General features: G+C 39.1%; 1 protein-coding gene across 1 annotated transcript in view; it reads right to left on the reverse strand.

Moving 5' to 3' along the window:
* Positions 1-458: 458 nt before the first annotated feature.
* The window catches only part of LOC139737601 (endosomal/lysosomal proton channel TMEM175-like), a 28,901-nt gene continuing 17,007 nt past the window's right edge, over positions 459-12,352 (reverse strand). Inside the window, exons 9-21 of the mRNA XM_071648283.1 lie at positions 12,182-12,260; positions 11,209-11,289; positions 10,446-10,500; positions 7,935-8,065; positions 7,343-7,377; positions 6,788-6,832; positions 5,496-5,570; positions 4,845-4,951; positions 4,269-4,346; positions 2,730-2,790; positions 2,116-2,178; positions 1,251-1,317; positions 459-601 (exon numbers count right to left, since the gene is read on the reverse strand). Coding sequence (XP_071504384.1) covers positions 459-601; positions 1,251-1,317; positions 2,116-2,178; positions 2,730-2,790; positions 4,269-4,346; positions 4,845-4,951; positions 5,496-5,570; positions 6,788-6,832; positions 7,343-7,377; positions 7,935-8,065; positions 10,446-10,500; positions 11,209-11,289; positions 12,182-12,260 — 1,020 coding nt within the window. The remainder of the gene's footprint in view (positions 602-1,250; positions 1,318-2,115; positions 2,179-2,729; positions 2,791-4,268; positions 4,347-4,844; positions 4,952-5,495; positions 5,571-6,787; positions 6,833-7,342; positions 7,378-7,934; positions 8,066-10,445; positions 10,501-11,208; positions 11,290-12,181; positions 12,261-12,352) is intronic.

A 12,352-nucleotide genomic window follows, 5' to 3' on the forward strand; every position in this document is an offset into this window, starting at 1 on the left:
ACAGTATCTCGCATGCTATGGAATCGTAGTTCGAGGCAGACCAATGACACCGGCGAACACAGCCTGGCTACACGAAGAATGAGTCAAAATGCATGATGTTCCCGAAAGATCGTTCCATCTCCGTGACATAAGACTGAGGATTGTCACCAAGGTTTCTATTCCTTGCGTCAGTTCATCCCTTTCGTCAACGAGGCAATAATCCTTCGCCGATAGTAAATGTTCTTTGAGTCATCATTCGTAAATCACTCATAAATCCTTCAGCGACCAGAACAAAGTTAGCCAGGGAAGTTAGCTTCGTGTAATTTCCTAATCACCCATGCCAGCGATGTCAAAAGGTTATTGGCAATATTGATTTGCCCTCTCCAGTCTTTTAGGCTGACATCCGAAATCTCTCTGTTAATAATATTTGCGTTGTCATTGCATCGAGGAACGTGTTACATGACTGTGTGGCTGATTTGTCACATCCGTCCTCCGAGAGGACTAGCGTTCCTGTTGTCTTCGAACACGACGGCGATCCCCGCCGTCCGCGTGACGTCACGGATGCTCTCCTTCACCTTGCTCATGGCCACTCGGTCGCAGGTGCACGTCTTTTGGTGGTTAGCTGCAGCTAGATATAAAACGGTGACACAATAAATTATATCCCAAATGCAGATATGACAGATAAGACCATCAAGAAGGGGCTCTGATTAAACAAAAGAGCTCCTCACGGGAATAACACCTGCTTCACTCATTTCCTCTAGACCTTGCTTGATATAATTGAGAACGTATCCACGCACACACAAACACGTGAACAATAAAGTATTATTATGAACATCTAAACTGAAATAGAACACGTCTTCACTTTAAAATCTGTCAAAAGCTTCTGAACGTTGCAGCAGTGAAATAAGAGAAAGGGTAGGTGTGTGAAACTGACCGAAAATTGTAAAGAGTTAAAAACAAAACGAGTAAACTACAAATCTGCATTTTGTGTTTCCATGGGAGCAGTGTTGTCATGACAACGGCTCTGTCCTCCTCAATAGGCAGAGCAGGAATTCGAATGCTACAAAGTGCCTTCAAAATCAGACCAGAATATTGTTGTTGTTTTTTCCTACCTTCTCCCTCCCGACCTGGGCGTTAAAAAAAAAAAAATCATACCCCAAAGTGCCAGGGTTATAACAATGCAGGACACGCATGACAGAGGCTACCGTGGATAAATCAGACCAGATTATCATCAATATTGTGCATGCATATAGTATCATAATTGGCCTTACTTTTTGCGAGTGCTTCATCCCGCATTGACTGTGGCTCACACTTGAGGGGCGGAGATCGCCGAGAAATCTAAAATGGAAGAGGGGAAAAAAGAGCATCTGTCAGTTTGGGTCGAGGTTCATATCTCCAATTTTACAGGATATCTAAACCTTTTGTTTTCATTGCATTTAGATAATTTGCAAAGTATAAATTGTCACAGGCATGAAATTATCACTCTAGGAGGCTGATAAAAACAAAACAAATACTTATACAGAACATTATATTGATATTCACTTCTGTCAGCAAGGTTTAAATGACAAGTACCAAGTTTTCAACACACAGATGCCTCATAAGAAACTAAATAAATCTCATCGAAAACCAAAGAGCAAAGAACCGTGAGTCTTTCCTTTTAGAGTGTGTGTGTCCCTTCTTCAACCCTGAAAATGAAATTCCTCTCATAAGCTGTTATATTGTAGCAGTAGGTAGTTCAGACCTTTTCTCAGAATGATAAAAATGTAAGCTTCTTTATGATGGAAAGGGAATCAATACTATAGAAATTCCAGTGAATTGACTTGGTCTTGGTTTGAACAACGAGAACCAAAGAGCAGTTGACGGGTGATCAGTATGATTAAAAAAAACTGTATTGTACACCTTGGACGAGGCTATTAGCCTGTTGGAAAACTGAGAGTAGTACTTTTCATACAACATGTACAATGCGAAATGTAAAGTATCCTCATAACTCTTGCGGACATTGCTGAAAATGCCGGGTGCTATTTGTTGAACACATTTTGCTACTGATTAAAACGTGAAATGAGCAAAACGAGTTGACTAACATTTTGTAAAGGATGTAGAAAACTCGATGGTGACGAGTATAAACGAGGCACTTACGTATGTGTAGATCTCGAACACCATTTTGATCGTAAAAAACAGGAGTATGGAACCGGTCTGTACCTAACAAAGGAAAGCGAGGAAAAACATAAAGTGTTATCAGACACATTATAAGTGACAATATTATTATGAGACCATTGCTATATAATTCTTTCTTAGCAGTGAAAGCCTATGGCAAAACGAAAACAAGCAAACCAAATTTTATACAACCTTGAGAACTTTATTTTCTCGGACAAGGTCATCTAACTTCATACTGCTCAAAAAAGGGGGAAATATCATCATATGGCTTTATTCATGAGTAAACGTCCATCCTTCTCCATGCACCGATAAGAAAATGAAAGTTTTTTCTCTTTTTTTTTGTGTAATTCTATAGTGCCACGTTAATTTGCATTAAATCCCTCATGTAGTAGTCTTAGTAGAGTTCGCAGTTATCTGCTAAGGCAATACAGGTGCCTATAAAGTAAGAATTACTGCACCCACCACATTATCACTAACTCGTTATCTACACATATATAAAACCATATAACCAGCGTTACGTCACAGAAAATAAATGCGGGAATAGTGTCATTTGCACGCATGCGCATGACTGGTATCTTGACAGAGGGTGTACTTACTCGCCATACTGTCATTGACGTCACTGCCCCAGGTTTCAGAACGAGCAAGAAGAGCGTGAGACTGTTGAGGCATGGAGTTGATTAGAAAATGTAAGTAACCAGATATTAGTCAAGTCACTCTTTTACACTATTTTGTCTAAAATTGTTGTCTTCATAATGTGTATATTGATACGTACTACAGGAGCAAATCAAGGCCGATCCATCAGCACTAATAATTTTCCTTCAGCAGGAGGATAAGATCCGATACATGATGATAATCAAGTTGCAATTATGCTGTGCAATTTCTCACTAATAGGCCTATAAGAGATATTTCTCTCCTGTTTTGTTCACCATGCACAACATACATCATAATCCATTGGCATTGAATCGTTATGCCATTCTCCTAATGTTGCTGACAGTAATTACCAGTAGTTGCACCCGATGCCCCCACCCCTTAATTTCCAAAGCGACAGATAAATATAGCTACAAACGGGAGTTTTGGGACTGTAAAATGTCAAAATTTTCAAGCTCGCTCGCTTCGCTCGCTCGCATTGAATCGTTATGCCACTCTCCTAATGTTGCTGCCAGTAATTGCCAGCAGTTGCGCCCGATGCCCCCCCCCCTTAATTTCCAAAGCGAAAGGTATAGTTACAAACGGGAGTTTTGGGACTGTAACATGTCAAAATTTTCAAGCTCGCTCGCTTCGCTCGCTCGCATTGAATCGTTATGCCACTCTCCTAACGTTGCTGCCAGTAATTGCCAGCAGTTGCGCCCGATGCCCCCCCCCTTAATTTCCAAAGCGAAAGATATAGCTACTAAACGGGAGTTTTTGGACTGTAACATGTCAAAATTTTCAAGCTCGCTCGCTTCGCTCGCTCGCATTGAATCGTTATGCCACTCTCCTAACGTTGCTGCTAGTAATTGCCAGCAGTTGCGCCCGATGCCCCCCTTAATTTCCAAAGCGAAAGATGTAACTACAAACGGGAGTTTTTGAACTGTAAAATGTCAAAATTCTCAAGCTCGCTCGCTTTGCTCGCTCGCATTGAATCGTTATGCCATTCTCCTAATGTTGCTGCCAGTAATTGCCAGCAGTTGCGCCCGATGCGCCGCCCCATTAATTTCCAAAGTGAAAGATATAGCTACAAACCCCAGTTTTGGGACTGTAGAATGTCAAAATTTGCAAGCTTGCTCGCTTCGCTCGCTCGCATTGAATCGTTTTGCCATTCTCCTAATGTTGCTGCCAATAATTGCCAGCAGTTGCGCCCGATGCGCCCCCATTTATTTCCAAAGCGAAATATATAGCTACAATTAAAACTCCAGTTTTGGAACTGTAGAATATCAAAATTTTCAAGCTCGCTCGCTTCGCTCGCTCGCATTTTTTTACAGTGTGATGGGCGTATAAGATTGGCTACACGATATATGGTATACATAGGTATATACATCTCTACCAAAGACATTATGCGTTCATCAGCTTCCTCCGGATTGAAAATGGCTCACTTATTGAAACTTAAAGTTGAAAATTACGAATCTTTTTGTTCGACAACGATGGCAGATACTCACTTGAGGATGGGGTAAACCAGAAGTATGGTCAGTGACTTGATATGATGACCCATGTTCTGATGCACAAGGAGTTTATGCCTGGTACGGATAAATAAGGGACATGATATTCGTTTTATCTAGCAACCAATGCCGTCATGCACACTGATTACAATCATGGTAAAGACATTCTTCAACACGTTGATCATCGTCAGGGACAGAATCTTTGAAATCAAACAGTGTAAAACGCAAATTAAGAGAGACAATCGCTGACGAAGGAAAAAAATGCAAAAACCGCATCTGAATTGAATGAGTAAAACACTATCAACAACTATGTTCTAACTGCTGACACATTTCCTCCATCTTCCTCTTTTAAACAAGAAAGAATAAGTCTTTGTTCAGGAGCATATTAAGGTTCTATAAGAAGACTATGTTTCCGTAAGTTACACGAATGCAGTTAATGTGAAAAATTCAGCCACCACATTTTCGTCGATTTTACTCGAGTTTCTAAAATCTTCAAGTGGAAACTATTAGACGGGAAATCAGGAAGTTTATCGTTGCAGAAATGACGCCAAAGTCAAAGAATAATAATGATCTCACTTGCTCCAATGCGCCATAATCCAATAGATAAACTGGGTGCCTGACGTCACAATGAGTAGACCGCAGTGGAACATGATGGTCGTGTCTTCGTTGGCACTCAGCGATTTCTTTAAAGGGGAAGGAAAGTGTTGGAATGTCAGATATCTATCTCAAGTCTGCAGACGTCATAGATTGCATGTGTCCCTGCTTTTGCACCAACAAATTAATATTTATGAAATTATACAATGCACACCATGTGGTATCGTCGATAGTGGGATATTTTTTTTTTCAACTACAAGCGCAATATCTTCGAAAAAGCAAATAAAGAGAGCCGATATGATTTTCATAGAAAATTTTCCCTCTGCCTTAAGCGACTTATACTAATCTTGTTGTGTTCTCATCTTAATGAGGCTATGATATGTACAAGCTGCTGGGACTTATAATTAGCATATAAATGAAACAACTACTTAACACTTTCTATATTATTATCCTTTCTTTTCACTTCAGAAGTCACAATAATTCCCTTTTTATTCAAACTGATAAATCAACTGCCCATTTCGAACGAAGGCTATTTTCGTTGGTAAAAATACTAACAACATAAACAACGGCAGCAGCAGCAGCAGCAACAACAACAACAGCAGCAGCAACAGAACAAAACAAAACAGCACTCACTGCTTCTCTCGCTGTTTTAGAATATCTGATCAAAAGTCTGAAGCTGTACGGGGTCAGTCCCACAGATATCAGCATCTGTTGGTTAGAGCAAGTTACAATCAAACCACCTGCCAGTTCGATTCTACTTCGAAACGTGCAAACAGGATAAATAATGAGATATGATAATTATAATGATGGTCTGCTATTTGCAAATCAGCCTTTTGGGAATACATGCTATTTTTTAAGAGAGAAAAATACGATTAATACCCATTTCATAAACTCGATTATGCGGATAATATCCTCATTACTTGGTCGTAAAATCGGGGCGGTACCAGAGTAATCCGCACAATTTCGGTGCTGCTGTCATCTGCCCAGTATCCGCATAGCGACCATGTGACTTGGAGTTTGTGAACGCAATTCCAAAAATAATGAGGATTATTTCCAATATCACCATTCTCCCGCACTCATCATTGGAGGGGCGTGTGGAATTACCATGACAATTATAATCTTTTCCAAGCTTTTTCTTTCTTTAACGGGCACTCGTTAACAACAAATTTAATAAAGAACAAAAGGTGCTAATTATTTTCGAAGTTTGTAGACGGAATATCTGTAAAGGTTGTCTGCATTACCCTTGCGCGGATAATTTAGTGGATGCATATGCTTCGTCCCAATTTAGGGTGATAAGGTACTTGAATAAATTCTTTCATGTCTTTGGAATTGATCATTTTCTTATGCACCTCAATGGAGCAATTTTGTGTACACATCGTTATTGTAAAAAGACTTTACAAGGTATGCATTGGCATTATATGTGTCTGGAAGTAAAAGACAGCAAGATTTGTTATCTCGAAATGTTTACGTCCTCAAACTAACAGTTACATTGTTGTTGCCTTGACAACAACTACTGCATGACATTCGCTCGTTTGCACCAGTTTCGATCTAACGAGTTTGGTATCCGATAAAACCATCGTATTGCTTACGAAAGAGATTCATTCCACACATTTCGCTTCTTCTTTTCCTTATCTACATCTTCCAATTCTTCTTCTTCTTCATTATTATCGTCATCGTCATCTCTCTTTCTCCTTGTTTCTCGTATTGTTGTTATTATTGTATTATCATAATCATTTTCGTCATCATCGCCGTCGTAGTCTTCATCATCATTATCATCTTCGTTATCATTTACAAATCCCAGCTATGCCCAGATGAGAGAGAGATAGACAGAAAGAGAGAGAGAGAGAGAGAGAGAGAGAGAGAGAGAGCAAAAGAAGAGTATATGAACGAAGATAGAAATGACTCGTCCAGAATTTATTGCTCACCGATTGTACTGCAATGCGCATGTATCTATTCAGCATCGACACATTCTGTAAGATGGATAGATATAAGACAGAGATTAAGAGATGTCAAAAAATTTGGAAGCACTTTGATGACATGAAAATAATTTCACAGGGACATGCTCTATATAAACCTTGTTGTTGTTCATCTGATATAAAACGTGAGCGTGTTTTTCTAATCAAGAGATAAGTGACAACCTATGGGCGCCAAACAATATTCCATGGACTTTTAAATATCAATTGTCGCTATCTTATGTTACTGTTATTCTATCAAATAGAAATCCATTATACTATAGCAAAAGCATTGCCTTTTGAATGATCTTACATATATGAGGGACCTTCGGATTTCTGCTAACCTAAAAAAAAGATAGGTAGTGTTATAAAATGGATTATACAAAATGAAACAAAGTATTTATGTTCAGCTGAATGAGAATAATTCACAGCTTACATTCACCACCATATCTGTCATTATGACCACTTTACTTTGAAAAGAACATTCTATGTCTATGACAACATTCAGTTTAAAGATGATTAACTTACATTGGTGAGCATCGTCTGTATGTACCACATCATTCCTGCAAATGAGAGATGAGGGAGAAGAAACGTTTTGCTGACTCACATCTTGTAAGATGATTAGAGAAGAAAAAAGTCGGAACACTACTGGCATCTTGTCACAACAAATACTGAAAATGCGACAAATAAATCCGATAAAATAAATTAAACAAAATCTTATGACTTTCAAGTTCACAACTGCTTACATATCGGAAGACCTTCCCGAAACTAATCATAATGAATGCTTCTCTGGCCTGCAATAACATTGTATTAGATCACCATTTTAATGATATTACTTGTCTTTGATGTCTCTGGGCATGAATATCGCGGTAATATGATTATAAAACTTTGCAGCTTCTCCCGAGTGTCCAAGCACTGTATCTAAAAAATGTTCATTCACATCAAAATCATTCAAACTCAAAATCAAAATGTTCATTCAAGTCAAAATCAATATTATTCAAAATCAAACTGTTTATTCAAAAGTCCAGTGCACTTGTACACATCTATGAAGAAATGACATGTTGGAATGTCGTGGGATTTTAGAAAGCGTCACCAGGTCACCGGATGTCGTCTGACGCACCTGTTGTGACAAAAGCGGCGCCATGTGCCAAGAGTATTTCCCGCTCTTCGTAGAGAATGACCTTCAGGCGAGAGTCCAGTGATCTCGTGCTTTTGGCTGCGTCCAGTTTGTGGTGAGGTGCCATCTCCCCTCTATACATGAAGGGAGAACATATTCAGAGGAAAAACATATTGAAACATCATGTCCAAGGAACATATAGGGGAAACATAATGGTGAGTATAAAGGGATACGCCCTGCAAGGAGAAATATATCAGGGGACATATTTACAGGAGAGAATATTGACGGAGGAAAACATACATTATACTAGTAGATAGATAGGAAACATAGCAGATAAAACATATTTTGAGAGGAGTACATACAAGGCAGCATATTGAGGGGATAGACAAAACGCTGAGAATTTTCTTTTCCCATGTACCTAAATTCTCCTTTTGAAACAGGCCAGTGCAAACACCAACTTGACTTTCACCCAATAATCTTTATAGGATTGTTAGATTCTGCAGGGTGTTTATTGCTTAAAAGTTATAAAAAGCTTTTGAATTGGCTTCTTTATATAAGCTTTAACACAAAATTGCTATCTGTGATCACTAAGAGATAGCATATTTGGATAACATTAACATTTTCCACCTGACCCAGTAGATCTGACCCTATAGATCGTGCACAGTACATCAACAGAATGAGCAGATGAAACATCACATGATTATTAGCTTCACAACCTTTCTAAATGTTACTGAATTCTGCGTTACACTTGCATGTTAGCTTTCCCTTTCCCTGTCCTTTCCTATCTCTATACCCATCTCCTCCACTCTTTCTTACTCACACACACACGCACACACACACACACACACACACACACACACACACACACACACACACACACACTATCTCTCTCTCTCTCTGTTAAAACAGATCAACAACAACAAAACGACATCGCAACACACTCGTTTCTCGTCGGATATCGGCAGGAAAGTTGGAAATTCATCGCGATCTACCAGCGAAGGTCGTCGATTCTGGCTCAAAATTAGATACAGATCAGTGTCACTGAACTGCGGTGAGCCCTAGGAACGAAGATCTGAAGAGAAGAGAGCATGGTATCCAGGTATGATCTCCGTCACGAACACGTTCTCTCCTGATCTGTCTCAGAGATACACCATTGCTGCGGTATTGATTACAAATGAGACAACTCCAACCTCCCTCCTTCCCCCGTGCATGCTCGGTTTTGAGAGCGGCAAAAACTACGACGCTCTCTACTACTGCTTACTATGTGCAGGCGGTGGAATCCACCGCCTGTTATGTGAGCATGATATCCAATTTACGACCCTTTTCAAGTTTCGATGTAATAGCAAGCTTCATCTTTAAAGTGGTTTTTTCGAAGATTGTTAAAGAATATTATGAAAGACTTTAAATTTGATTTTTGTATAACATGAGCACCTTTGTACTATTTCACTCTCAATCTCTATCTCTTTGTCTATGGGGTCTGCCTATTTAACGGTCCGTCTTTCTTTTTATATACCGCAACTAGACAACTCTGTATGTATCTAATATTCACCAGCATTGCAAAGTAGCCCCAATCGTTGATTGATTCATAATGGATTGAGAACGCTTCCTTAATATTTCCGTGACGATGTTGCTTACGTAATTAATCACTGTAGCATTAGGGCATGAGGATTTTATGGACCAACTGAATTTGTTCAGCACAGGCGAATTAAAAACTCGTTATCTACTTTGAAACAGAAAGAGAGAAGAGGATGAATTTTCAAGGACAGTTAAAGCGTTGAGTCATAATCGCTGGAACTAGGCCTGTATTACAAAGTTCATTTAGAAGGGGTAAGATACTTCGACCTCGTACCCTTGATTTCTCGCTTTCTACAACCACACGATGAGGGCGTCAGCAGTTGGTTTTCATTCATCTCTGTCTGACTTCTGCTGAACGAGCTCTTGTATAGATCGTTATGAATCATCGATCACCTCTACAGCCCTGACTTCATATGACCAGAATTAAGTGCAGAAAGGGAAATATGAGTAACATGATAGCTGTAATAAATGCCAAAAATGGATATATAGACAGGTTCCGATCATAAAGCCCCAAACTTGCGAGTGATAGAGCAAAGAAATTTTGTGAGTGTTAGTGTGCGCACGCGTGTGTGTGTCGTTTTTGTTCCCCATGGCGTGAAAGTTTCATATCTTCTGTATACGGATACCGTTGGTGTAAAAGTATACATTTACGTCCAATCAAGAAGAGTTTGTTTTCATATCATATTTTTTCATCACGAACGCATATTGTTATTGTTGAGATATAATACAAACCGAAACAGAATGAAGTTTTCTTGAAAGGTCTGTTTCAACTGAACACATACTGAACACTCAATATTTCTTCTTCTTTTTCAGGGGCAGCAGAGGAAAGTTTATGGGAATCAGAGATTTTTCTCTTTGTGCCTCACAGATGTTCCGTGTGACACAGATCTCAATCGCCCGGTATAAATGAATACGGAAGGCAAACGCTGATTCACTTACATGAGATTCAATATGATTAGCATGCCCACGACTGCAAACACTCCGTCTGTGAGAGCTACGTGAGAGAAAGACAGAAATACAAACAAACATAATAATCTCTGACATCCATCTTTCATTAAGTTAATATGAACAACTTGTATTCAAAACATTCTGCAAAAAGAAAAAAAAAATGAACACACGATATGTGACTTCCCCTGGTGTCTTTCACGCTAGACCGTTACTGTAGCATATGACAATATATTCGTGATTTTTTCCCTTTTTCCTTCAGCCTAGTAACGAGCCATTTTATTCACCTGCCTCCTCCAAGTAAATTTATTTGGTGGTATTTCTCTAAGCATCCATTAGTTGTTGCTGAGGTATAGGGCAAGCTTGGTGGTTGTGGGGGAACTTTTGTGAATAAACCATTAAAAGACAACGCAAAAATACGGAAAGAAAACAGTCAACCCATCTTAGAAGTATGAAGACAATTACATGAATGCAGAAAGAATGTTGTAAAGCTTATATGCATATTACATATGAATGAATACATAGATGAATATAATAATCATATTCACATATAAATAAATTCATTAGATGTAATCGTAGTATGATAGATAAAGAAAATCTGATTGCCATCCAGGTGTAAAATGCGGAGCTCTATTGCGGCTATGTTTCGGGAATGAACAGTTCGCTCGACTTCAATCGTGAGAAATATCAGTTTTATTGAGCTCAGGACTCAGGGGGTAATGACCTGGTACAAATCTGGAGGGAATGGACTACCTACCTGTCAGCCTGTGCTTCGGGAGAGGTCTGGCCGAAAGACGGTCGATGAACTGCCTCCACAACATCCTGTGAGGCTTGGACACTGACATAGCGGAAGAAATGAAAACTCACTCAGCATTGTTGTTCATATTTGAGTTATGAACGTCTTATACGTATTATCGTTGCGTGAACACACACACACACAAACACTCACCCACATACATACACAAATGTCAGCTGAAAACTTTTAACTGTTGTTACACACAAAAAACAAATAAATGAAAGAACAAAAAGTACGAAAGCAATGACGTTTTTCGAGGCAGGTTTGATTAATGAACATCATGATAATCACAGATTATGTACTTTTATAATGTTGATATTGATCTAGTGCACATTTATACGTAAAGAAAACGCCAGAACTTCCTTAATTGCTCTGTATTTTCTGTGCACTGAAAACTCACAAATACTCTTTGAAAACCCCGTAGCTCCTTGTAATGCGGTCTATAGTACGTCCCTCGTGGCAGTATTTTTTTCTGTTTTTTTTTAAGAGTGACGGAAACTTGGCTTAGATGACTCTGACCCTGTCCACATCTGGTTATTTTCCCGTCTAGACACGCGAAATTACTGAACAATACTTCTAAAGACCGAGAAAATATCGGCCGTAAACTGCAGATGTTGACATTCTAAAGATGAAACACAATTCAGAGGGATACGTCATTGACATATAATAAGAAGTGCCACTAAATACATTTGACAGCTCCTTCCAATTTCGCGCTTACGTGTCAGAAAATGAAAATGACCACACAAAATGGCGACAACCTCCTTTTCTAACAATCGAAGTCAGTATAGAATCTGGTGAGATCAGCCTTTTTTGAAAGAAAATTAATACATTCATCTACAACGACTGCAAAGATCTGAAGAAGGTGATTAAAATCTCATCTATAAAATACGACGGACTTGCAATAAGATCATTAATGGTTGCTATGGAAACATACCGAACATGTATTTGTACAGCGCCATGCAGAAAGCCGCACATGTTCCCGCGAAGACGACGAAAAACAGGAAGATGTAAGACTGTGGTGGGAAGACGAAGATGAAAGCGGACATGATTAATCATTTTCGAAAATCTTTAACTTTGTCCTCCTGTGGCATAAAAACACATAATG

This window comes from Diadema antillarum, unplaced genomic scaffold, assembly GCF_040938485.1.
Source record: "Diadema antillarum isolate AM-2024a unplaced genomic scaffold, OU_Dant_1.0 scf00000029, whole genome shotgun sequence".
Classification (NCBI taxonomy): domain Eukaryota; kingdom Metazoa; phylum Echinodermata; class Echinoidea; order Diadematoida; family Diadematidae; genus Diadema; species Diadema antillarum.